At 44.9% G+C, this 27,476-nt stretch overlaps 2 protein-coding genes and 1 non-coding gene across 3 annotated transcripts in view; all 3 read right to left on the reverse strand.

The window, feature by feature from the left end:
* The window catches only part of LOC138951633 (chromatin-remodeling ATPase INO80-like), a 75,896-nt gene that overhangs the window by 47,447 nt on the left and 973 nt on the right, over window positions 1–27,476 (reverse strand). Inside the window, exons 2-13 of the mRNA XM_070323164.1 lie at window positions 24,995–25,148; window positions 24,370–24,464; window positions 21,769–21,836; window positions 19,265–19,532; window positions 16,378–16,436; window positions 14,735–14,878; window positions 14,422–14,475; window positions 13,906–14,109; window positions 12,588–12,789; window positions 1,428–1,495; window positions 714–762; window positions 285–379 (exon numbers count right to left, since the gene is read on the reverse strand). Of these exons, the coding sequence (XP_070179265.1) occupies window positions 285–379; window positions 714–762; window positions 1,428–1,495; window positions 12,588–12,789; window positions 13,906–14,109; window positions 14,422–14,475; window positions 14,735–14,878; window positions 16,378–16,436; window positions 19,265–19,532; window positions 21,769–21,836; window positions 24,370–24,464; window positions 24,995–25,134 (1,446 nt within the window). The 5' untranslated portion in view covers window positions 25,135–25,148. The remainder of the gene's footprint in view (window positions 1–284; window positions 380–713; window positions 763–1,427; window positions 1,496–12,587; window positions 12,790–13,905; window positions 14,110–14,421; window positions 14,476–14,734; window positions 14,879–16,377; window positions 16,437–19,264; window positions 19,533–21,768; window positions 21,837–24,369; window positions 24,465–24,994; window positions 25,149–27,476) is intronic.
* LOC138952584 (uncharacterized) lies at window positions 2,901–12,496 on the reverse strand. Its single transcript, XM_070324272.1, has 3 exons — window positions 11,785–12,496; window positions 3,299–3,823; window positions 2,901–3,140 (listed from the first exon to the last, which is right to left on the reverse strand). Exons 1-3 carry the CDS (start codon window positions 11,824–11,826, stop codon window positions 2,901–2,903), a joined length of 807 nt encoding a protein of 268 aa, XP_070180373.1. The 5' UTR covers window positions 11,827–12,496.
* Window positions 10,398–10,516, reverse strand: LOC138954017 (5S ribosomal RNA). The gene has a single exon (XR_011451685.1). It is a non-coding gene; the product is annotated as a 5S ribosomal RNA (ribosomal RNA).

A 27,476-nucleotide genomic window follows, 5' to 3' on the forward strand; every position in this document is an offset into this window, starting at 1 on the left:
ACAGATAACATAGAAATGAGAACAAAAGAACAAAGATACTTTTTCTTTCTTGCTAAATTGTTCTTTTTGAAAAGATATTCCAACTTCACAACCATCAGATAAATGTAAAACTTGTTACATGATCATTATTTTGTTAAAGGATTTTGAAAGTTCACAACCATAAGTTTTGTGTAAAAGTTGTGAGGGCCTTATCATTCAGCCACAGTGAAGAGGTTCAAAGAAGAAACATTATAGCCCTATTTTCATTTGCCAATACAGCTGAACAATCAACACAGCTTGCCTACCTTCAGCTGGTAGCCTTTCAACTTTCCAACAAAGATGTTGGGCTGTGGCTGCTCTACATCTGACGTGATGGAGGGGTTGGCAAGGCTGGAGTCCACTGCAAACACACAAACATCAAATTCACGTAAGGCGATCATCTCTTGAAATAACCACATGAACTATTCAACAAACTATGTTAAAATGACCAATAAATTATAAATAGTAAATTGCTTTTAAGCTGGATGTTTAAGCTTTAAACTGCTAATAAAGCATTTGTAATTATGACAGATCGTTCTCAAATCATGAGTCCAAAACACCGATGCATTCAGAATACTCTACAGAACAGGCCACCCCTAATAAGATATATATTCATTACAATTTACATGTACCAGTAACAACAAAATCTACTGAAAGTTTGACAATGAAACACCCTGGTAATAAACAGCACTTACATGACTCGTTTGTGACAGTCATCAAGCCAGAACCATCAAACTGCTTTGTCTGAAAAATAAAAAACTCTGGCTTGTGTGTCAGAGTACACCCTGCAAGTCTAAAGCTTCAACCTTGTTGATGTGACACTTATAAAACGCTAAACCAAAACAGTGAGCAAATACTGAGCTGTTCTTTTTTCTTATGTTTTGCTTGGGTTTTTTAACTGCAAGGTAAAAATCAATATTAACAAGAAATTCCTCCGAGGTAGGAAAAACACCCCCGTCCTTACCATTCTCACTGCCACCAACTGAGAAGGTTATTTCCCTTTGACCATTAATATGTCCCTCTATAAGTCCTTGTAGAATCTTAATCCACCAATAACTCCCTAACCGTGTGTTTGACTGGTCCCAATTTTTGTAAGGACCGTCTCAGGAATGTATAGAACCTGTTCACCAAGTTTGGTGACGATCGGTCCGTTCATTCTTGAGATCTATATGCGAACACAAACACACAAACAAACAAACACATCGACCGAATCCTATACACACCCCTATACCGGGGGTGTAAAAACTTCATATGTCACAGATTACCAATTCTAACTCTTCAAGAGAACAAAATGCTCCTCCATGACAGCTTTTGTTGGTATTCTTCCATGTGCAGATTCAACAGTTCTTTTGTTTTTTTATCTTCTCATAATTTAGTTTTTAGGTCTAAGCACTGAGAGACATACTTACAAGTTTCTGATGAGTTTTCAAAGCTGTCTCAGCATTTCTCATTGCTAGTCTCTTCATTTCGTCAGGATCTGAAAGATTCACAGATGGACAATGCTAATTAGTTTTCCCCACGAGGTAACATTTATGTAGTAACAATCATGCAAACATTACACCTAGAAGCATTTATGTTAGCCAGTCATACACAGAAACTGGTGTAACTCCTCACATTAGACATAGACATAGACCACTTTATCATCTCAACGAAGAGAAACTCAGGTGTGGTGTATACAGCATTACAATAAACAACATAAAAGTAAAACGTAAGAACATAATAAAATATCAAGGCGCAAATAGTCCACTCATAATAGTCAAGATTAGGACAATATCAAAACAAATATCTCTCTCTCTCTCCCTCTCTCCATTCATATCACATTACGTCACAAGCAGACGCGCGGGCTCATAGGCGCATGGAATCAATATATATATATGTTAAAAGTTGCTTAAAAATGATCCAGATCCAAACAACAACACATTCCTACCCTCATTCTTTCCACTATATCCATTTCAGACGCACAAACAATGCCCAGAATGTATTCTCACATTCCCATTCTCTGTGTTAGGGAGGCCCGGCGGCCATTTTCATTTTTAACGTTTTTTCCATAACTTTGGCCATTCATAAATCAACGAATTATGTCTTTATTCTTCTGAAATTTTGTAGATATGCTTAATATAATATTGTCTATGGGATCCGAAAATTTTAGGGATGTAGCTCTATTGGAAATTTAGTTAGGAAGCACCAAAGTCGGGGAAAATGTCCATCACACCAACCCCAGACCACCTTAGAAAAAGTTGTGCAGAGCACTAAACACAAAAAAAGTTCTTTTTCATCCACTGTTTTATTAATTGTACTTATTGAATGTTAAAACGCATGTATATAGAAATTATTTGCGAAAAAAGTAGTTAATGAAGTCAATTTAGCCAAATTAAAAAATGGCCGACATCTTCTGAATACTCTTATTTCTCAGATATGCAGATCTTCACTTTAACATGATTTATTCACCTAATATAAACTTATAATATATTAAATTAAAGGAAATTAGCTGCTCTTCATAGTTAAGACATATTCAATCAGATTTGATGGGGAAAAATATCAATTTTAGTTAGAATAATGAAAAAGTAAATATTACGTCACATAAAAATTCTTTCAAAAACCATTAAAAATAAAAAGTTTGTTCAAAGCAGAGACATCAACGGCAAGTCACAAGGATACTATTTGTTATATGGACCAAACTAAAAGAATAAAGTAACCAAATAAGTCTTAAAAAAAATTAAAAAAAAAAAAAAGTTTAAAAAAATCAAACGGTGGATCTGTCAACTCAATTTAGCAGCACAACCAGTGCATAACTTTTTTTTTTAAATCACAAAAGGATAACACCTCCATCATGAAGTACATTAGAACTTTCAATAACATACAGTACTGTATGTGCAGCTTAATCACAGCTCGTTTTCATTCTCGCCGGCCTCAAACTGAAGACTCAGATGGTTGAAATCTTTGGTGAGCACCTTACTCTTCTGCACTAGTCCTGCAACTATCTTCTCGTGAACTTTCCTGTCAACAGTTCCTTGTTTGAGAGTTTTACTTTTAATCTTATCTCTCAGGAACTTCACCTTGGTTTCGAGTGCTAGAGTCTTTTTCTCCAGCAGTTTCCTCTCTTTTAGAATTCCCTTGCTGTCCTTTGACATAAAAGATGACAGTTCCTCAATCTTTTCTTCCAGAAAACTGTTCAATCTAAGCTGTCTGTCAAGTCGGTAGGCAAGCAACTCTTTTTCGATATTGCAGCTCACCAAATCCCTGTCGAATAAAGTCTTGCCTTGACGAAGAACAATCTCACAGTCACTCTCCGGCACGTCGACGGCACAAGGAGCAGGGATGGTTGAAGGGGAACAGCCACTATTCCATCTTGTTCAGAGATGCATTTTGACAAGACGTCAAGTTTCCACACGAAAGGCTGACACAAAAAGTCAAACAAGGCCGAGCAGTTCTTTTCAGTCGGTCGTCTGTTGTAGTTACTCACAAGCTTGACGTAAACCTTTTTCACACGCCCACACTTTGCTTGCACGGAAGTTGGAGACCTGGAGTTGAACGCCTGAGTGGTGAACTTCATCAGCCAGAAGTGAAGAACTTCGAAGTAGCGACTAAGACAGGAGTCGTCCGGAAGAGTAACTTTGCCACACTTCTCCACATTCTCAGCCGAGAGCGTGAGAGAGATGAAGTCCCCATTTGTGATGTCTCGCAGTGTGCCAGCATTCTCCCCCAGTGGTCCTGATTCAGTTGTTAAGCAGCCGCTGAGAAGAGAGGTTCCAGGTACAAGTGAAAACTTGGTTCCAACAGCCTTCTGATCAGGGATGCAAACAATCTGAAAAACAAAAGAACATACATGTAAAACATAAAACAACTATATATTCAAGCCTAAAAAATATTAATAGAAACAAAACATTTTGTCTTTCTTTCTAATTAATTCACATACGACAGTGAAAAGATGTAATAATAATAATAATAATAATAAATGAGCATTTATATAGCGCAACATCATAACTTTACAATTATGCTCTTTGTGCTTGACACATTTAAAATGAAAACACAGTTATACAAGCATTTACATCTACATTCATAGTCAACAACGCTAAATTAAAAGCATACACCATCAAACATACTAACTAAGTAATAAAAACATGAATAAAATAGGTAGTGAAAAATCACTAAAACAACAAATACACGACAAGTAGCAGTGTCTCCAGCTGTATGGTAGTATCCCAAAAAGAACAGGAGTTGATCCCTTATTTACCAATAGTAACAACAACAATTTAAATCATCTGCAGTCATGATTCATATTCAGCAAACTTATTCTTCTACGTACCCGGGTATTCAGCAAACAAAACTGGTACAGTGCTCAGTAGCTATTGTGATATGACACGTTTCATTCCTGAAGTGCCACTCTGATCCATTAGATTTGTTACCATCCAGAAGAAAATATCAAATTTACAGATTTATTGTAAATATCTCATCAATTGTAAGGCTTCTTTTTAAGCCTACTGTCTATATGATACTTACCGAGACAGTACTATTCTTGCACATTATCTATTATAGGCCGAAAAAATTGGACAAAACGCTGAGTGGGTACAATTATCTCCCATAACCATGCGCCACCATGGATCCCAAGCACTGTCCGAGTGCTTCCCCCTTACAGGATGTAGGTGGCGCGTCCTCTTTCTTTATGAGCTGCAGACCCTCAAAAAGCCCATAACATATCAAGAGGGGAGGCGGGAGGGAAACTCTAATAGTACTGTCTCGGTAAGTATCATATAGACAGTAGGCTTAAAAAGAAGCCTTACAGTCAATATAACACTTACCTCGACAGTACTATTCTTGCACAGAATACCAGAGTGGTGTGAGGGTGATATGTAGAGTATTAAACTCCTTAATCAAAATCACTTAAATCCAAGGATTAAGATACCCAGGCAATTTTCGAACAGTACTACCGTAAAAGAAAATATACCCAAGAAACATACCTTAGACTGACGTGACCATGCTAGCAACCACTGCTGTGTGGTGAACTCAATGTCAAAGTCCAGGCCACTCAAAGCTTGAATACCACTGAGTCTACGGCAAGTGGCTAAAGCGATGAGGAACAATTAGTCTTAAAAATCAGCAACTTGATACTGATGCCTGCCAGGGGTTCAAACTCATTGCTACGCAGGAGTTTGAGGACCAGAAAGACATCCCCCTTGGGAAATGAAACCAGAGGTTTAGACACCGCTGCATTGCTAATACCCGAAAGGACATTAGCGATGAGGGAGGACCTGATCAAGTGTTCAGTTCTGCGACCAGTAGCGGCCGCAATCGTGGAAGCGATGGCAGATCTGTATCCAAGAAGAGTCTTAGAAGAAAGACTCTTCTTTTGATACACTTCCACCAGGAAGTTGGCCAAGTCCTGTGTTGAGGGATAAAGCGGCTTTATCCCCTTGGACAAGGCGAAGGTGGCCCAAGCTCTCCAGCGTAAGTCGTAGAGCTGATTAGTTGATCGCCTCTTAGCGTTCAAGGAAAACTCTACTGAACTCTTGTGCAATCCTAGTGCAAGCAGTTTGGAGCGCACAAGAGCCATGCGGTCAAGCACAGACTCTCTGGACGTGGATGAGGGAGGCATGATCGAGGCTGGAGCAGACCTCCCCCGTCCAGAACCAGAGGTAGAGGGTCTACGTGGGTGAGACCGCGAAGATCTGGAAACCACGGAGCTGTTGGCCAGTAAGGCGCGACCAAAATCAGTCTTGGTCGTTCCTGCAGATATTTTGCCAGCACCCTCGGAATCAGAGATGTCGGGGGATAGGCGTAAGCATCGAGGAGCCTCCACAAGAGAGTGAATGCGTCCAAGTGGAACGCATTCATGTCTCGAAAGGGGCTGACGTACCTGGGAAGCCGAGCGCTGAATCGAGTTACGAACAGATCGATCAGAGGACGGTCCCACCTTGCCCACAGACGCTGTAGAACGTTGTGAGCGATGGTCCATTCTGTGGAGAGAACCTGATCGCCCCGACTGAGAATGTCGGCCAGGGCGTTCAGTTTCCCCGGAACGAACTGGACTGACATCCGGACCTGATTGGTCTGGCACCAGAGCAGAATCTCCTCCGCCAACAGGGAGAGGGACCGAGAATTGGTGCCCCCCTGGTGGCGAAGGTAAGCTAAGCATGTGGTGTTGTTGTCCCCGTTGAAAATCAGAGGGGCCAAGGACAGGCCGAATGGGAGGGCCCGAAACTCGAACACCGTGCCCTCCCAAACGAACCAGAGCAGATGTCGGTACCCCAGGGCCACCAGGATGTGGAAGTAAGCATCCTGGAGGTCCCAGACATGGCCCAATCGTTTGGCCGGATGGCCAACCGGACCGACGAAGGGGTTTCCATCTTGAACTTGCACCTGTGAAGGTACAAGTTCAAGGTGGAGAGGTCCAACACCGGCCTGAACCGGCCGTCCTTTTTGGGGACGGTGAACAGGCGGGAGCAGAACCCCAGAGAAGGCTGAGAAAGGGGGTAGACCGCCTTCTTCTCGACCAACGAGTTCACCTCGTCCTGAAGAGCCTGCCATCTGGCAGGCTCTCGAGGAGGGGGGAACGTCCAAGGTAGAGCGGACAATGGAGGTTGTGACGACAGCGGTAGAGAAAACCCCGACCACACCACCCTCAAGAAAAACTGGTTGGAGACCAGTCTGCCCCACATGCCGCGGGCCCGAAAAAAGGAAACCGCCGGACGAAAGAGGGGCAACTTGAGGGGGCGTCAACGTAGGGCCGGGACTCACTGAAAATTCTGCTGGCGGGCAGGCGCAGGCTTGCGACCACCCCCCCTGGTGGTGCTGCTTCCCCTTACCTGTCTGAGCACCCTTCGTCTTGCTTGGGAACGCAACAGGCGCCTAAGAGGAGGAAGAAGGAGGCAGTGAAACTGGCTTCTTCTTCTTCTTCTGAGGCTGGGAGCTGGAGGTGACTGTAGCACTTCTCTTACTCCCCGCCGCCGTCGCCGAAGCAGCGAGGCCAACCATCAGAGAATCAGTGTTCCTCTGGCGTGTGGACTCCACCACAGAACGAACAGTGTCCGGATGAAAGAGGGAAGAAGGCTGAGGAAACGTGTTCCTCAGACTCTTCCTCATATCCGGAGGCACTATAGAAGTAGGCAGAAAATGATCACGGAACAGGGCCAATAAAGTGGACCCGTGTTCCAATGGCCAATTCTGCCGCAGACGTCACGCACGATCGCACGGCATGCAAAGCCCGATCCACTCGAACCGTGTCAAGGACCCGAGTGGAATCGGACTCTGCCCGATTGGGAGGGTCCAACAGTGTGGACAGCGTGCTCATCCATGTCAAGGCCTGTGATTGGGCCTCGACTGTGGAAGAAACGGTGGCCTCAAGATTGTGGAACGAAGCAGAGCTCAGTTCCACCTTCTTGACCGAAGGCACCTCCCCAACGAACACATCACCGTCAGTCCCACCCTAAACACTCGAAGTCTGGAAAGGGAGAGTTCGAGAGTCAAAGGGAAAAGGGAGGGACGAAACAGATTGGACACGAGGAAACAGTGGAGGTGCGCCTCCCGAAGGAAAGCATGGCACTGAACCCGCGTCCTCCCGAGGAACATAGGTCGCGTTTGCACGTGAATCTGTACTCCTCAGGCGATGTGCTGCCGCTTCCATCGTGGCACTTAGACTAGGGTGGAACGCGAATTGCCGGCGGCCGGATCGTTCATAAAACGAGCCGCCGGCAGACGCGGCGTGAGCCTCCCGCGCCCGGGCCGAAGCGGACTCAAAGGACGAGAGGGCGTCTCAGGGAAGGACGTCCTGAAACTGTTCAAACGTCCTTCTAGCTGTGCGAGGACGAGCCTCCTGCCTCTCGTCCTCAGACCCCGGGTCCACGTCCTGTGTGTCAACACTAGACGACAGACGCTTAAGAGAGGCATCCGTGACGTCAAGACGCCGCGTGATGTCTGTCATGTACTGTTGGAAAGTACGAAGCATAGCTTCGGAAGTTCCATCAGAAACCGGCAAGGGTAGAGGTTCAGTGTTAACCTCAGGGCGACCCTGATCCTCCTCCCTATCGTCCTCCGACTCACTCTCCTCTTCACTTCCCGACAACTCCTCAAAAGCAGGAGTGTAGGGAGCTTGAGGGGGAAGAGCCGAAAGCGATGAAGCAGGCTGTGAAGAAACGCCCACAGAAGCAAGAGGCCGCGAAGACCCCTGCCCCAAAGACGAAACGTCTCCAGCAGCCGAAGGGGGAGAAAAACAACAACCCTGCGACTGTTGGGTCAGCCCAGCCAACGAACCCCCGCCATTTATAGACTGAACAGGAACCCATGGGGTCTGATCAGAAAAGAAATGGTCCGGTCCGGTCGGGGGTGCCGATCCGGTCCGGTAGGGTGGTCCGGTCCGGTGCCGTACCATCCGGAGGTCCCGTTCAGCACCGAACCATCGTACCCACAGAAGTGTTCGGGTGGTTAGGTCCGGACGTGGACATACCGTACCATCCGGACCCGTAGGTCCGGTGGTCCGGTTCGGTGCCAGACCATCCAGACCAACAGAGGTGGTCGGGTGGTCCCGCACCGGACCATCCGGACCCGTAGGTCCGGACCCGTAGGTCCGGTACCATCCGGAGGTCCTGTTCGGCACCGAACCATCCGTACGCACAGAAGTGTTCGGGTGGTTCGGTCCGGGCGTGGACGTACGTACCGTACCATCCGGACCCGTAGGTCCGGTTCGGTGCCAGACCATCCGGACCAACAGAGGTGGTCGGGTGGTCCGGACCGGTCCGGTAGGGTGGTCCGGTGTTCCGGTCCGGTCCCGTACCATCCGGAGGTCCCGTTCGGTACCGAACCATCCGTACCCACAGAAGTGTTCGGGTGGCTCGGTCCGGACGTGGACACACCGTACCATCCGGACCCGTAAGTCCGGTATGGTCCGGTTCGGTGCCAGACCATCCGGACCAACAGAGGTGGTCGGGTGGTCCGGTCCGGACCGGACCACCGGTCCAGCACCGGACCATCCGGACCCGTAGGTCCGGTCCGGTCCCGCACCATCCGGAGGTCCCGTTCGGCACCGAACCACCCGTACCCACAGAAGTGTTCGGGTGGCTCGGTCCGGACGTGGACATACCGTACCATCCGGACCCGTAGGTCCGGTTCGGTGCCAGACCATCCGGACCAACAGAGGTGGTCGGGTGGTCCGGACCGATCCGGTAGGGTGGTCCGGTGTTCCGGTCCTGTCCCATACCATCCGGAGGTCCCGTACGGCACCGAACCATCCGTACCCACTGAAGTGTTCGGTCCGGACGTGGACCTACCGTACCATCCGGACCCGTAGGTCCGGTGGTCCGGTATGGTCCGGTTCGGTGACAGACCATCCGGACCAACAGAGGTGGTCGGGTGGTCCGGTACCGGACCATCCGAACCCGTAGATTCGGTCCGGTCCCGCACCATCCGGAGGTCCCGTTCGGTACCGAACCATCCGTACCCACAGAAGTGTTCGGGTGGCTCGGTCCGGACGTGGACATACCGTACCATCCGGACCCGTAGGTCCGGCATGGTCCGGTTCGGTGCCAGACCACCCGGACCAACAGAGGTGGTCGAGTGGTCCGGTCCCGACCGGACCACTGGTCCGGTACCGTACCCTCCGGACCCGTAGGTCCGGTGTGTTCCGGTTCGGTGCCAGACCACCCAGACCAACAGAGGTGGTCGGGTGGTCCGGTCCCGACCGAAACACTGGTCCCGTACCGTACCATCCGGACCCGTAGGTCCGGGGGGTCCGGCAAGGGCCAGAGGTACTGTCCCGCACCGGACCCTAAGGTCCGGTACGGTCCCGTACCATGGGTCCCGTCCGGACCAAACCCGGAGGTCAAGTCCAGTCGGGACCCGTGGGTCCGGTTCGATCCCGACCCGTAAGCCTGGAACGTTCCGGACCCTTGGTCCGGACCATCCGTCACCCGAACACCAGACGCTAAGGAATGGCGTGGGGTCAAGACGGTCCGGTCGGAGGTGTCGGTCTGAGCAACAGAAACAATGTTCCCGTCGCCCTGACCATTCGACAGAAGTACCACGTTCTGTCGAACACCTCCACGTCCAGTAACTAGTCGGCCGGAGCGTTTCAAGAGGGACAGCCACCAGTCACACGGACGTCAGAGGGAACCGTAGTAGCAGTGGTCGTAGGCACGAAGCCTGAAACCCCTGCCCCCACAGGACCGCCCTGAACGGGGTCAATTCGCATCCCAACCCCAGCGGGGAGGGAATTCAGAGACCCCGTCATCTCCTCCGATCTCCCCCCCCAGGAGGCCGAAACTACTGTCAAAACAGCAGCAGACGACCCAGCGAGGGAGTTCAGAGGAGGACCCGTGTCCCTCCTGGCTTCCACAGCGGTGGAAACCGAGGAGGGCACAGGAGAGGCACCGGAAAAAGAAAGATTTTAATGCCAACTGCACCCGGTGTTCCCAGGCGGTCACCCATCCAAGTACTAACCGGGCCCGACGTTGCTTAACTTCGGTGGTCGGACGAGAACCGGTGTTTTCAACGTGGTATGGCCGTTGGCTGTCAAAACCTGAGTCTCTCCAGTAGCCCCTAGATCGGATTCACCAACCCCCAAAGAGGGTTGGGAATCGACCTGCCCCCGGATTCGAGCCAGGGGGGAGAAGGAAACCTTCCCCCCAGGCTTGAAACCGGGAGGAGCTGAAGCCTGAGACTGAGGGCCGGACAACGGCGTCGAAGGGGGGGAAGCCTGTTCCACTGAAGGAGAAGGAGAAAGAAGCTTTTTCTTTCCCCTCGAACTTCCCCGAACCTTCGACGGCGCAGCCCCGCCCGAAGTCCCAGGCTCAAGCCCAGCCTGTTTGAGCAAGCTCGCATTGAGCTTGCTCAAACAGGCTTTCTCCGCCCTCCCTCGCCGCAAACGCAAAGCGTTTGGGGAGGGAGAGTCGGAGCGCCGAAAGATCCCCTTCTCCGTGCGTAAAACATGACGCTGGGCGCCCGGAGAAGGGTTGCCCCCGGCAGACTCTGGTTCCGTAGAACCAGAGCCCAAAACAGGACGAGACATCCTACCTCGCCCTGTACGTACCCTTAAAGACCGAGAATTAACAAAATTCAAAGAAAATTTAGGTCAATACTCAAGTGAATGCGGCGAAACGAGAAGCAGACGACCGGTCACCACGAAGTAGGACGGGAGGCACGCCGAGTCCGCCACACAAAAACGGAGGCACAAGTTGAAGGAAACACAACGTAGCCTCAAGCCAGAAGTGGAATAACACACAATAATCCAACAGGTGATAGTCCACACAGAAAAGGAGCCTCTTAGTCCAAAATAATCCGGGAGCGTAGCAGAAACACAGCCGGTCTGACACGCGCGAAAAAAGAAAGAGGACGCGCCACCTACATCCTGTAAGGGGGAAGCACTCGGACAGTGCTTGGGATCCATGGTGGCGCATGGTTATGGGAGATAATTGTACCCACTCAGCGTTTTGTCCAATTTTTTCGGCCTATAATAGATAATGTGCAAGAATAGTACTGTCGAGGTAAGTGTTATATTGACCTTATGTTTAATGAGATTCAGGATGCGTTTACTTAAGCTTACTTTAAAAAACAAAACACAGCTCGATCAGCGAAACCTCGAGATTGTCCGACAGTGGTATCGCCCAAATACCGGGGATGATGATCTCCACATCAAAATCGAATATGTTGCATCTAAGCCGATTTACAAACACAATTTAACCTTCGATAGCTTGAAACACTAGAACTTAGTTATAATTTGATTTTCATTGAAAACTAATGCATATTTCGACAGAGAAACAGTTCAGATCAAATACATACCCACTCGACGCCCCCACAGCAGTTAGTTGACTCGCCCGCCATTACACATTCTGCAGCTTGGAACACAGCAACTCAGTCTCCACTCGGCTTTGTCAGGAGTGCGATTCGACGCTCAAATTCTCGTCTTGAAAACGCTCGCGTTAAAAAACCGCTCCGATTACAAATGAGAAACTTTGGCACAAGAAAATTCAAGATGTTGACGATCAATAGCGATGCGTTGAACTTCGAACGATGAATGGAACAACTGTGAGCTCTTCGTTTGAAGATGGTTCGTGTGTGATATGCTACAGTGCTTCCCATTGGTTCAACGCTTGATATGACGTAAACAAAGGGGAGATCGTTACTTGTGCCAAGTTTCATTGGTGAATTATTTATAGTTTGCAAACGCGAACCAACCAAAAACGGGTTGTTTTGGGACCGATTTAGAACAAAGCCGTGGCTTGGGGCCAAATCGCTGCACAGCGAGCCAGCGGCTAAGTCCGACGCACGCGCGCGACGCTTTGGGGCATTTTACACATCCAAATACAACTATGTTAACACATTTTTTGCACATCAAACTTAGATGAGTGTACTAAGATGACTATACTCAAGAGCAATCATACTTTATTTGTTTCTAATAAAAATTCAAATAAGCACAATTTTGAGTTGAAAACAGCTCTTTGTACTCTCTGCTTGACTGCCGGGGCCGCGGAGAGCGTGAGCCTCCCTATCTGTGTTTACCCCATGTTCATTCCCTTAATCTAACAATGGATCCCTCCTTATTTCGCCTAGAACTAATAAAAGAGAGCAAATGCATCCCTCACCGTAATTGTCCACAGTGTCGTCCACCAGCACTCCTCCGTCCACCTGCCGCTGCCCTTGACTGGTCACTGTTTTGTCGTTCAACTGGTTCAAAATGGCTTCTCGGCGAGCATCCGTGTCCCCCGTCAATTTGCGTGCCATGAAGTGAGCATACAGCTCCGTCTGAGTGATAAGGAAATTCAGCTTGCGCTGCTGTCGTCGAGCCTGTAAAACAAGAAGAGCAAACGCTCGATCGAGTCACTTTCGCAGTTCTGAATATTATATGAGGCATCAGATGGACAGGAAGAAATTGCTATTCACAACACAATACAGATGTAAATAATTTGATGTAAAGAATAATCCTATAAAGTTTGAATCAAATCCGATGAATAGTTTCAGAGATATGATATTTCAATTTTTTTCCTTCAAGACATACCTGTGACCTTGAAAAAGGTCAAAGGTCACCAAAGCAGACGTCAAAGTGTAGAGGTCACTGGGAGTCACGTTCACATAAAATTTGAGCCCGGTCACTTTTATAGTTTCCGAGAAAAGCCCAACGTTAAGTTGTGTGTTGCCGAACAGAAAAGGCTAGTTATCTCCCTTGTTTTTCTGATAACGTTCGTAAAAGGCTACAGATGTAAATACTTTGATGTAAAGAATAATCCTACAAAGTTTCAATCACATCCGATGAACTTTGTCAAAGATATAAAATGTCTAATTTTTCCTTTGACGCTGACCTGTGACCTTGAAAAAGGTCAAAGGTCAACGAAACCATCGTTAAAGTGTAGAGGTCATTGGAGGTCACGACTAAACAAAATATGAGCCGGATCGCTTTGATAGTTTCCGAGAAAAGTCCAACGTTAAGGTGGTGTCTACGGACGGCCGGCCGGACGGCCGGCCGGACGGCCGGCCGGACAGACTAACACTGACCGATTACATAGAGTCACTTTTTCTCAAGTGACTCAAAAAAAAGTGCATGTTTTCAGGCCGGACAGGTGAATCTTGGTACTTGCAAATTTTCTGAGCTTGCATCCTTGTCACAAAGTAATCTACACAATCTGCCTCAGTACAACTCACCTCAGTCAACATGTGTTACAACAACAACAAGCACATTTCAACTAACAAACACATCAATGAATATGTAAAAATTACATGTAATACAGGTTCTCTGCCAGTTTTACACACAAAAGTTTTAAATATACCTGAAAAGGTGAAGTAAAAATGGTACTGCTCCTACAGTTAATGCACAAAAAAACAAATCCCCAAGAGTACCCCACATACAATCCATGAATTTCATGTCCGTGCCTTTGAATAACAGCAGCTTTTCCCACATCAGCTTACCTCCATGAGCTCAAGGTCATGTTTGCGTTGTTCCTGGGCCTCCTTCTCAGCACGCTTCCGATGCTCTTTCTCCACTTTCTCAAAGCGTTTCCAGTAAATGAGCATTTCTCTCGTCAGTCGCCTCGCCCTTGACGGGGTCTCTTTCGTCGTCTTCTGGGACTGCAAGGCACCCCTCCTTCGCTCGCGTACACACTGCTGAGAAACCTGTTGAAACAAATTCACACTCATTTCAATCATGCGTCCCTTTCTGAAACCTTGCTAGCATTAGTGATTGAATTACTTTCAGTATTTTCTTTAGAGGTTCAAAGTCTGAACAGCTGGGCTAAAACTGTTCGAAGCCTTGCATGCAAGAGCCCCCCGTACATCAGTTTATTAAACAGTTAAATCATCATTGATCTGAAATTTTAATTGCGTTTTGCAGACTGTCGAACAAAAATAACATCCCTGTAAGACATTTAACATCTTTTTAAACAAGACAGACCGATAGTAATGCAAAACAATACAAAAATGTGTTACCTTTTTCAGTAAGTTCTGCATCTCCTTCCTTGCTGATGCTTTCTGTTTCTGTGCCTGTTACAGAATTAAAGTTGCACATGTAAACAAAACACAAACTTGCATGAACATAAATATCAAGTCTTTCTTTCAAAAACTTTTCTACATGTTCCTGTCACAGTTGATCACATGCGCTGTAGCATTTTCAGATCTGGAACATTGTGTACAGAAATCTGTGCAGCAGTGAAAATCACATTCATTCTTTGAATCTTAAGGAAACAAGAGTGAAAGACCAAAACAAGGAAACAAAATCTTAACTTCATGGAGGCAAGGCTACCTTTGGTATTTCTTTTTTGGCTATAGAAGTCCACAACTTCCGTCGTTTAGCGTCTGCTTGCTCAGGAGTCAGCTTCTTTGGTTTGCGTTCCTTGCGAGCTTGCTGTTGCTGGAGCATTGCCAACAATGCTGGGTCGATTTCGTCCTGAAAGGGAAAAGTACAGAATTCACACTGATTCTCAATTTTCACACAGTGGTACCCGCAGTGAAAGGCCACCCTTAGAACCAGCGGAATGTGTCCAGACATAGTAGCTGGTCTGTTATGACAGGTATGTTTTTGGTCAACAGACAAAGGGACAACAAAGGGGCCTCACATCGCATGTACCATTGTACTTACCATCTTGTATAGTCTAACTTTAAGACCCTATTCTTGCATCAAATTCACAGGAAAACATGCTTCAACAGTGATAAGACTGAGAGATTGGTTTTACAATAACAGGGGCTCACATCCACGTCGGACATCCGCAGATATTTTGTGCAAGAGGACATATATCTTATTGTTTTTGTCACAAAGTGGTCATTGTCCGTTTATGATTTTATTTGATCCGGACATTGTCAGTACTTTCCAATTTACAGTAGTTTGATTTGCTATTTTATCGATGTTTTGCGAAGCGATACATGTGTCTCTCCAAGCAGACGAAACTTGGGGAGACTTTATGTGCTTTGTAAGAGAAGAGCTTCCAAGGGTCGCAACTCTGAATTCTCCAAGCCGGTTGACAGTTGCCTCCCTTCGCGGTTTTTCTCCGAATAAGCAACATGCTGCCGAAACAAAAAAACCAAAAAATTGGTGCCAGAAAAAGACCAGAAGCGTTTATACTTCAAATCTCTGCCTTCATCAGGGGCTAGTACCACTGAAACTGAGCTCCCTCCGGCCTCTGAGCAGCCAGAGCCAGATGAAACCGTCACTCTAGAAAGTGAAACTTCGGCACCAAAGAAAGACTTTACCCCCTCCCCCACCCCCGCGCGTTGCTTCGTTTCAAGCTGCCCGACTTCATTCCCGTGGGTGTCGTAGGACCCAAAAAAGCAACTGATGTTTTGCACGAAATGTCAGCCAAGTCAACCTCTTTTACCGTTGCCTTTTCAAACTTCCGAAAATCGGCATTTACCGATCACTAAGAAACTAAAGGAAAAAAAAATGTCCTATTGATTTATTTTTATTCAGGACAAATGTCCTATCACTTTTGCATTGTCCAGGACATTTGTCCCATGCCACCTCTCACGGATGTGAGCCCCTGCAATAAACAGTAGTCGGACTTATCTACCATTCACAAAAGGTCGTTAATAGACAGACGGAGAAGGGTGAATTAAATAATAGAAGTTGAGAGGAATCCTTTGGTGTGGTTGTAATAGGCAGGTAGTCATTATTGAGAGGTTGTTGCTTTGTCATCCTCAAAATTAAGTACTTGCTATAATGTTTTGGGGAAGTGTCTTCAAATCTGTACTTGTGAGACATGAAATTTCCAACCCAAACTGGCATTACCCCTAACTCAGTAACTGTAAGTAACAATGGTGTGCCCTTTACTTACTACTTTGTCGCTGCCCTACATGCCACCAGGCGTGAAAGGCAAAACCTACTAACCTACTTACTTACTACTTGCATGCAGCAATTCTGTTATTTTGGCACCAACAAAAATAGTTACATACCTCATCATCATCCTCCTCATCATAAATGGCTTTATCCTTTTTCAATTTCTTCAGCTTAGCTGAAAGAGAAATGTAGATATTAGTCTACAAAAGCCTGACATTCTGGTCAGTCATAAATATGTCACTATTGAGAGATGTGGATCAAAATCAGATGTAACATATATGACATTATTTGTTTGTTTGTTTGCTCAACGCCCAGCCGACCACGAAGGGCCATATCAGGGCGGTGCTGCTTTGACATATAACGTGCGCCACACAGAAGACAAGTCGCAGCACAGGCTTCATGTCTCACCCAGTCACATTATTCTGACACCGGACCAACCAGTCCTAGCACTAACCCCATAATGCCAGACGCCAGGCGGAGCAGCCACTAGATTGCCAATTTTAAAGTCTTAGGTATGACCCGGCCGGGGTTCGAACCCACGACCTCCCGATCACGGGGCGGACGCCTTACCACTAGGCCAACCGTGCCGGTATATGACATTATACCCCAGAAAAACCAAAGACTTATTCAATCACAGTCCCTCAACCTTCTTTTATAATTCATTACTCGTCATGTTTCAATTCCACCAGCAACAAGATGTATCCAGCACAAGGCCACTCATTTAGTGATTTACATACACGTACATCCCTAGCCACAAGACGTATCACGCACAAGGCTCCCCATTTACATACATCTTTCTTTCTTTCTTTATTTGGTGTTTAACGTCGTTTTCAACCATTCAAGGTTATATCGCGACGGAGGGAAGGGGAGAGATGGGATAGAGCCACTTGTCAATTGTTTCTTGTTCACAAAAGCACTAATCACAAATTTGCTCCAGGGGCTTGCAACGTAATACAATATATTACCTTAATTTACATACACCTCTAGCCACAACTTGTATCACGCACAAGGCCACCCATTTACATACTCATACACCACCAACCATGAGTTGCATCACGCACAAGGCCACCCATTTACATACTCATACACCACCAACCACGAGTTGTATCACGCACAAGGCCACCCATTTACATACTCATACACCACCAACCACAACTTGTATCACGCACAAGGCCACCCATTTACATACTCATACACCACCAACCACGAGTTGTATCATGCACAAGGCCACCCATTTACATACTCATACACCACCAACCACAACTTGTATCACACACAAGGCCACCCATTTACATACTCATACACCACCAACCACGAATTGTATCACGCACAAGGCCACCCATTTACATACTCATACACCACCAACCACGAGTTGTATCACGCACAAGGCCACCCATTTACATACACATACACCACGACTTGTATCACGCACAAGGTCACCCATTTACATACTCATACCCCACCAACCATGAGTTGTATCACGCACAAGGCCACCCATTTACATACTCATACACCACCAACCACGAGTTGTATCACGCACAAGGCCACCCATTTACATACTCATACACCACCAACCACGAGTTGTATCACGCACAAGGTCACCCATTTACATACTCATACACCACCAACCACGAGTTGTATCATGCACAAGGCCACCCATTTGCCTACTCGTACACCACTAACCACGAGTTGTATCACGCACAAGGCCACCCATTTACCTACTCGTACACCACCAACCACAACTTGTATCACGCACAAGGCCACCCATTTACCTACTCGTACACCACCAACCACAACTTGTATCATGCACAAGGCCACCCATTTACATACTTGTACACCACCAACCACGAGTTGTATCACGCACAAGGCCACCCATTTACATACTCATACACCACCAACCACAACTTGTATCACGCACAAGGCCACCCATTTACATACTCGTACACCACCAACCACGAGTTGTATCATGCACAAGGCCACCCATTTACATACTCGTACACCACCAACCACGAATTATATCATGCTCAAGGCCACCCATTTACATACTCCGAGTCATACACCACCAACCACGAATTGTATCATGCACAATGCCACCCATTTACATACTCATACACCACCAACCACAACTTGTATCACGCACAAGGCCACCCATTTACATACTCATACACCTCTAACCACGAATTGTATCACGCACAAGGCCACCCATTTACATACTCATACACCACCAACCACAACTTGTATCACGCACAAGGCCACCCATTTACATACTCATACACCACCAACCACGAATTGTATCACGCACAAGGCCACCCATTTACATACTCATACACCACCAACCACAACTTGTATCACGCACAAGGCCACCCATTTACATACTCATACACCACCAACCACAAATTGTATCACCACAAGGCCACCCATTTACATACTCATACACCACCAACCACGAGTTGTATCATGCACAAGGCCACCCATTTACATACTCGTACACCCAAAACCACGAGTTGTATCATGCACAAGGCCACCCATTTACATACACCCCTAGCCACAACTTGTATCACGCACAAGGCCACCCATTTACATACTCATACACCACCAACCACGAGTTGTATCATGCACAAGGCCACCCATTTACATACTCGTACACCCCAAACCACAAGTTGTATCATGCACAAGGCCACCCATTTACATACACCCCTAGCCACAAAATGTATCACGCACAAGGCCACCCATTTACATACACCCCTAGCCACAAGATGTATCATGCACAAGGGGTCAAGGGCACCTATCCATAATACACCCCTGGCCACAAGATGTATCATGCACAAGGGGTCAAGGGCACCTATCCATAATACACCCCTAGCCACAAGATGTATCACGCACAAGGGGTCAAGGGCACCTATCCATAATACACCCATAGCCTAAGATGTATCACGCACAAGGTCACCAATTTACATACACCCCCTACCTTCAGCACACCCATTGATTCACACACACCCTTACCTTTGACTTTCTTTTCAATCTTCTTCTGCTCTTTGGAGGACTTTTTCTTGGGCCCCACAATGGATTTGTGGTGCTCTGGGTACTTGTCATAATTGGAGAGGAGCCCAGAACTGTAGTACATGTACTTGCGAAGCTGTGGATTCTGGTAGAACCGAGATTGATGTCGCTTTTGGTGTTTGTGGATCTTGAGCATGGCTTGCAAATCCTCGTGGGTGCATGGACGATCCTCGCTTTCATCTTCAGACGAGCTGTCACTTAGCAGGATTGTCTGAACACACCAAATGAAAATGCTGAAAACACTAAAATGAAAATGCTGAAAAAACACTACAAGAAAAATGCTGAAAACCACTACAAGAAAAATCCTGAAAACACACTTCAATCGTAAAATAAGCAGGAACAAGAAGGGCAAAGCCCATACGACTCACATGCTTTACACATTTTTCCTACCAAAATACATGTGACCTTAACCCTTTACTTGGCACAACGCCCGAAAACGTCCGTACTGCTTTTGGGCAAAACGTCCCAAAGCGTCCGCAATCACTCGTGTATTTCCGTCAGCTCTCACGAACAAAGTTTCCGTACAAATCTCGCGAGATCTCGCAGGAAGTTCAGGCTAAAGCCAACCCACGCGTCTGTGCCCGCCATCTTTGAATCAAGCAACATTCGATAGTGTTATTCAAGTTTTTGCGCCGATATTTTTTCACTCACGCCATGGAAAGTTCTAGCGAATCTGAAAACGAGGAACACTTCGTCGGTTTCGATCCTGCGGACATTACAGTTCGTCCCGATGCACCAGAATCGGACATTGATGTCAGTAGTGTGCATACTTTCGATTTGTCCGACTGGGACGATCGTAACAGCGATTCAGACAGTGATTTTTAGGAGCAAGCTCCGGCTTCAACTGACCAATTTGGATGGGCTTCGGTGACGACGCCAATCGCCATCACACCCTTTAGTCCACGAGTTATTGGCCCCAAAACCGATGATTTGGGGAATAATCCGAACCAGCTTGACTTTGTTTTTCTGCTGTTCAAGCCAGCAATGATCGACAGCATCGTCACTCAGACAAACAAGTATGCGAGGGAGAAAATCGCTGACAAACCAAACGGCATCGATCCACATTAGAAAGCTTTTTTGTGTGTTCTGATTTTGATGGGGATTCACAACCTCCCAAGAGATGACATTGGAAATTTTAGCTTTAACCCTTTACTTGGCACAACGCACATCTTGGTGCAGCAGTGGATGAAATTGTGTAAATATAAGTGTGAATATAAATTTAAAAAGTGATTTTTCAACAAACAAAAAATCTTGATTTTTGTGTGTGTGACAATGGATTAATGTGGATGCATTTGCAAAGTGGATATCCAGGTAAGACCCATTTTATTGGCAATTCATTTCTGTCTCTTTTGCACTTTCTTTCATTCAAATCCATGCACTCAACACATAAATAGTGCATGTTTAATAAACACATCATAAAATCAGTCTCCATCTTGATAAATGGCTGCCATGGAGGAGGTAAACAAGCAGCCATGTTGTGCCAAGTAAAGGGTTAACCCAAGGTCAAGGTCATCCAAGGTCATGCAACACAAAGCTGTTAATTCAAGACATAGGAAGTACAATGGTGCTTATTGGCTCTTTCTACCATGAGATATGGTCACTTTTAGTGGTTCACTACCTTATTTTGGTCACATTTCATAAGGGTCAAAATGACCTTGACCTTGATCACATGTGACCGAATGTGTCTCATGATGAAAGCATAACATGTGCCCCACATAATTTTTAAGTTTGAAACAGTTATCTTCCATAGTTCAGGGTCAAGGTCACTTCAAAATATGTATACAATCCAACTTTGAAGAGCTCCTGTGACCTTGACCTTGAAGCAAGGTAAACCAAACTGGTATCAAAAGATGGGGCTTACTTTGCCCTATATATCATATATAGGTGAGGTATTGAATCTCAAAAACTTCAGAGAAAATGGGAAAAATATGAAAAATAGCTGTTTTTTAGGCAACATTTATGGCCCCTGCGACCTTGACCTTGAAGCAAGGTCAAGATGCTATGTATGTTTTTTGGGGCCTTGTCATCATACACCATCTTGCCAAATTTGGTACTGATAGACTGAATAGTGTCCAAGAAATATCCAACGTTAAAGTTTTCCGGACGGACGGACGGACGTCCGGACGACTCGGGTGAGTACATAGACTCACTTTTGCTTCGCATGTGAGTCAAAAAAACAGAGAAAGAAGAAATGAAAAACTTTGGCTAATCAAAAGAGTAATATGCTATCTGTACCCTGTGCAAATTTTATTGCAAAAAAATCAATACTACCATGACCAATAAATACTGCAGAAGTACCGCTCTTTCATTTAACATCCAATTGTCGCCCCTTTACAGTTTTAGTAAGTTATAAAGATAATACTGGCCAAGCACAAAACTTTATGTGAAAGAAAGCAAAACGACACAAAACAAGCAAGCTTTCACAAACATTTAGCCTCAGTACATACCCTGAGCCAGCGTCGATTTTTCTTGATCTTGGTGAAATTGTACAAGCGTGTTTTGTCTGCCTTCAATTCTGCAAAACACAAACACAGAGACTGAAAATGATTTCTAAATACAAAATGACCAAGTTGGTATCAAAAAGCATGCCTTTCTAGCCCACCCCTGTTAACAGCAGCTCATCATCCATCGCTGAGGGGTTCAAACTTGTGAAAGTGTCAGTCAATCAGTGCATACGCAAGAAAATAATTGCATTGAATGTTTTTGCACAAGCCTATCTATCACTATCACTCTCAATCCGACTTAAAAAAAAAAGAAAGATCACTTGAACAAAACTTGGCCCGTAAGAAGTACACATGGTTTTTTCATAAGGCCAACAAACAAAAAAATAGGTGTGGTTATGGTAACATAGCCAAAAAAAATAGGGTAGGAAGGTAGGCAATCACTTTTTTTTTTAAAACTTTTTTTTCTAATGTGTACAAATTAAACCTATTTGACAGGGAAATAAGTGTGCGACTCGGGCGCTTTCGCTTTCATTGCGTTTTCTGCACTCGTTTTCTTGTGTGTGTTTGTTTTTTGTTTTTTTGACAAATGTAATAAAAAGTTATAGGGTCGGCCCCTAAAAATAGGGTAGGTCGGGTTACCGTAACCACACCTTTTTTTTTTTAGGCCTAAACTCAAATTAATCTAATGTTCTGCGATTGGCTGCATTTATTTCTGAGGCATACTACTCGTAACATAGTAGACTGAATACCTGGACCCAGACAGTTGCGGTCCTTTAGATCAAAATGAAAGCTGTATTAAACTGAGGGTTTAACTCGGACAATCTCTTATTTGACTACCGTGGTACCTGCGATGAAAGGACACCCGTGGGACCAGCCAAAAGTGTCCCTACATTGCAGGTGGCCTTTCATGACAGGTATAATTTGGTAGAGATAACATAACAAGTCGCGTAAGGCGAAATTACTACATTTAGTCAAGCTGTGGAACTCACAGAATGAAACTGAACGTAGTCCGCCGCTAGTCTAAAAGGCAGTGAAAGTGACGAGCCTGTTTGGCGCGATAGCGGTTGCGCTGTGCTTCATAGCACGCTTTACTGTACCTCTCTTCGTTTTAACTTTCTGAGCGTGTTTTTAATCCAAACATATCATATCTATATGTTTTTGGAATCAGGAACCGACAAGGAATAAGATGAAAGTGTTTTTAAATCGATTTTGGAAATTTAATTTTGATCATAATTTTTATATTTTTAATTTTCAGAGCTTGTTTTTAATCCAAATATAACATATTTATATGTTTTTGGAATCAGGAAATGATGAAGAATAAGATCAACGTAAATGTGGATCGTTTTATAATTTTTTTTTAATTTTTTTTTTATACAATTTTCAGATTTTTAACCTTTTAACTACCATACCGCCCGTCTTCCGCCATTGCCGCTATTCCCATACCGCCCGATACCGCCCCTCGCCGGTGTAGCGTCTGTTTCGGTTGTTGTGCGCGAGCAGTAGTAATAAGACGGTTGCAAATGCATTGTGGGATTGTCTCACTTCCGCCTTGTTTTTTTCCCATGTGCTTTCGTTCTCTGTGAGAGTTACAATCGATCTTTTTTCACCAAATCTTTTGGGCGCTTGGTGCCGACATGGATTCAGATGACAGTGATCCTGATTTCATGACTATGCTTGATTATCTCCACGAAAATAGACATCAATTAGAAGATTCTGGCTTCGACATCAGCATTTCTGTGAACACTGCTGATCTGACCTACTTTGATCGTTCAATGAATATCAACAAGTGACAGCGAAACGGATGATATACCGGAGCAACAAGTAAGCGTAATTTTTCAACTTTATTGACAGGTAAACAGGTAGATAAATCATGATAACACTGCGACATACATACCACCAAGAAGAAGAACACATACTCCTTGAAGTTTGATCCCTATCCAATAACATACCAATTTTTTTTATCAATCTGACAAAGAGAAACTGAGTAATAATAATTTAAACACGCATACCCGTTTTTGACCGTCTCTGCTCAAAATAACTTGGGAGCTGAGGGATTCTACAGAACAATAAACTTGGTAGTTAAAAGGTTAATGACCAAAGTCATTAATTAATTTGCCACCATGCTGAAATGCAATACTGAAATCCGGCCTTCGTCGAAGATTGCTTGGCCAAAATTTCAATCAATTTGATTGAAAAATGAGGGTGTGACAGTGCCGCCTCAACTTTTACAAAAAGCCGGATATGACGTCATCAAAGACATTTATCGAAAAAAAGAAAAAAACGTCCGGGGATATCATTCCCAGGAACTCTCATGTCAAATTTCATAAAGATCGGTCCAGTAGTTTAGTCTGAATCGCTCTACACACACACACACGCACAGACACACATACACCACGACCCTCATCTCGATTCCCCCTCTACGTTAAAACATTTAGTCAAAACTTGACTAAATGTAAAAAGGGACAAGAGAAGGTGTCCTTTTAAGGGAGATGTCCTGTCATGGGAGGGTCCACATATCTCAGGTACTGCTGTACCAACACTGTACACTAAGAAACAAAACAGAGAGACAAAGACTAGTTTGGATGTCAATGCCAGCAGCTGTACCTGTCTTTGAAATGGTGATGCCATTGAGGATTTTGTTGCCATCCGTATCCTTGTATCCAGGTTTCAGCAACTCTGCTTCATCAGTGCTGTCATCACTGACAAATAACATACACAGCAATAGGTATCACTATCAGTTACTAAAGCTAGTAATGCTTCTTCCAATTCACCAAAGCATCACCTAGCTTTAAATTTGATTACCATTAAATTAAAAATAATTAATAGCCAAGTTCAGCATATATACAGAAAGTCTAAAAGAAATACTTTTATCATTTGCATCCCTCTCATTGTTAATTTCATATGTGCAGTCATTGATTCAAGGGTCACTGTAGCCACACACACACACCCCACTCAGTGATCTTGATAGACATTTTTCAAACCAGTGTCTCAAACACAAATCCTTGCTCTCATATTCATAATGTCCACTAACACAGTCACTTCCAAGCAAAACTGTAAAAACAAGACAAATAACGCAGTCAAAAAGTTTAATCACTTACGTCCTTCTGCAAGAAAACCTATCAAGTAATAACATGAATCAGCAGGGCTGGCTTGCTATCGATTTGGCATCCCGTATTTCTATACTTCAACTATAGAAATTGCCCACCAACAACCTTTGTGCTACACTTACCTGCTAAGCACAGGATCTGTCAGGACTTTTTCCACGTAGTTGAGGAAAGGTCCCAGTTTGAGGGCCGACTCCAGCTGCTGTACGTGCACAGGTCTGGCCAGCTGGCCATAGTTGTGCTCAAGGTTGGAATCTGCCGACATTGGTCCTCCAGCCTCTGCAACCACAACCATAATATCAACACCAACGCATGGCAAGAGAGACTGCAGTCACAAATATATTCAAAATGTTGTCATCTGGCCTGATTCTTCAGTCACACATGCATACTTATTTGATCCGATGAATATTTCTTTGATCTAAAGCATTAGTCCGAGTCGCTGACCCTGGCCAGTCGACTGTCCAATAGTTTTGACACGTAGGTCTCCTGACAATGTTTCGTTTTTGGTAGCCAGGACATACTGTCCTCCAAGCATGAGATTGACCAAAACATCATTATGACACATAAATTAAAAAAAGATGAGGGTGACACTCAAAACAATTGCAACTTGCCAAATGTCAGTAAAAATTTGGTCCGGCAACAAAATCCACAATTCTGGTCACCTAAATGGTAAAGCTAAGAATAATTAAGATGCTTGCATTTTTTATGAATTCTACAAAATGCTGTCAAACTGATTGTTCTTTAATGAACAACAGGGATGGCCAAATCGTCAGCCCGGTCGCCAGGGGCGAGTAAAAAATCCGCCGGGCCAGTAGAAACTGCCTGGCAGCTTGCCCGGCTGACCACTGAAAATTTTGGTCAAGTACAAAACATTTTGTTGTACAATCAGGTTTCATATGCAGGAACTTAATTATGTGGTCTTCCAAAACACCGCCATATTCTAGTAAAAGGAGAATGAGGCTCCTGTCTTAGACCTGCTTCCGAAGTTTCAGCTTTTTCTACTTTCGCTAGTGATTCCAAATTCATTGCAAAGAATAACTTAGATTGATGCCGAGGAAGGGTGAAAATAGTAGGAAAAGCGAAAAGAGATCGATCATTCAAAGAATGCTGTTAGTGTTTAGTATAACTGCCAATAGCGGGGAGGATAGAGTTTGATGGAGAGTTCATGGTGGGTATTATCTTACACCGACAGAACAAATAACGCTTTTTAAACTGGAACAACATTGCTCAAGTTGTACAATATCAAGTCGCACGGAACAGATTGCTCACAAATCTCAGAACAACTTGCATGAAGAATATTGCAAAATAATGAGACAGGATACCACCTGGGAAAGGCTATTTATTGCTGACCACAGCCTATAGTTGTCTGTCATATCACTGTTATTTTAATTGTGCAAAGTAATCTAACAGTAATAGTTTTTGCGTTTAGTATATTATACCGGGCCAGTGACATTTCTGACGGGCTAGTGACTTTCATGAAGTTACTCGCCCGGCTGGTGTTAGATTTTTTAGATTTGGCAATCCCTGAACAAGGATTCATCCAGGGATGAAAAAGTCAACATGAATGGCCAAACTCCTCTGAACTAGGAGTTCATTATATTTTGGTCAATTAAGTACTGGACAAAAATTGGGGCATATGAATGACTTTCTGCCCACTAAAATTACAGAATGTTTACCCGTCATTCTTCTTCTTCTGCGTTCGTGGGCTGAAACTCCCATGTACACTCGTGTTTTTGCACGAGTGTAATTTTACGTGTATGACCGTTTTTACCCCGCCATACGCCGCTTTCGGAGGAAGCATGCTGGGTATTTTCGTGTTTCTATAACCCACCGAACTCTGACATGGATTACAGGATCTTTTCCGTGCGCACATGGTCTTGTGCTTGCGTGTACACACGAAGGGGGATAAGCCACTAGCAGGTCTGCACATAAGTTGACCTGGGAGATCGGAAAAATCTCCACACTTAACCCACCAGGCGGCCGCGGCCGGGATTCGAACCCTCGACCTTCCGATTAAGAGGCCGACGTCTTACCATCCCGCCACAGCGCCCGTCTTTACCCTTCATGAAATAATATGTAACTGACACTGCCAGGTTTTCATTTGTATAGATCTCCCCTCTTGTTGTTCTTCCGAACATAGTGTTTGTCAATTTTAAAACCTGATTTGAAGATCTCCGACATATATTTTCCTCTGTGTGCTTTATTTTGGGGTTCTTTTCCCTTTAATAACACATTTTACAACAGTCTTGTTATTTAAAATTATTCAATTCTTGATGTTTGAAATGTCAACTGTCTGTGATTGTGAGACTGACTTCTTTTAAGCATGCATATTGCATACTTTCAGTTTCAATTCAATTATACTGTAACTTCAAGCCATTTTGAAAATCCACATTATGTAACATAACAAGTATGAATCCTCCAGCTTGCAGAAACTGGCTACTCTGTTAAGCCAACCAGTCAAACGCAGTGTTCATATATTACATTATTGAGAGTAAACAATCAGTATTTAGTGAGGGTATGAAAGAGACTACGACCGGTTGCCAATTTATGGTATTTTAAAAAAGAATAATTTTAGATATTTGCGGACCAGTACAAATTCTACAATAT

This window comes from Littorina saxatilis, linkage group LG17, assembly GCF_037325665.1.
Source record: "Littorina saxatilis isolate snail1 linkage group LG17, US_GU_Lsax_2.0, whole genome shotgun sequence".
NCBI lineage: Eukaryota > Metazoa > Mollusca > Gastropoda > Littorinimorpha > Littorinidae > Littorina > Littorina saxatilis.

What these genes read in the sequence shown, in the direction of transcription:
- LOC138952584 (XM_070324272.1), bottom strand. Translation starts at nt 11,826, where the DNA reads ATGGCGGGCGAGTCAACTAACTGCTGTGGGGGCGTCGAGTGG. An exon ending in GCTGTGGGGGCGTCGAGTGG is followed by an intron (nt 3,824 to 11,784) that starts GTATGTATTTGA and finishes TTTGTTTTTCAG; the next exon opens with ATTGTTTGCATCCCTGATCA. An exon ending in CGACGTGCCGGAGAGTGACT is followed by an intron (nt 3,141 to 3,298) that starts GTGAGATTGTTC and finishes TTTATGTCAAAG; the next exon opens with GACAGCAAGGGAATTCTAAA.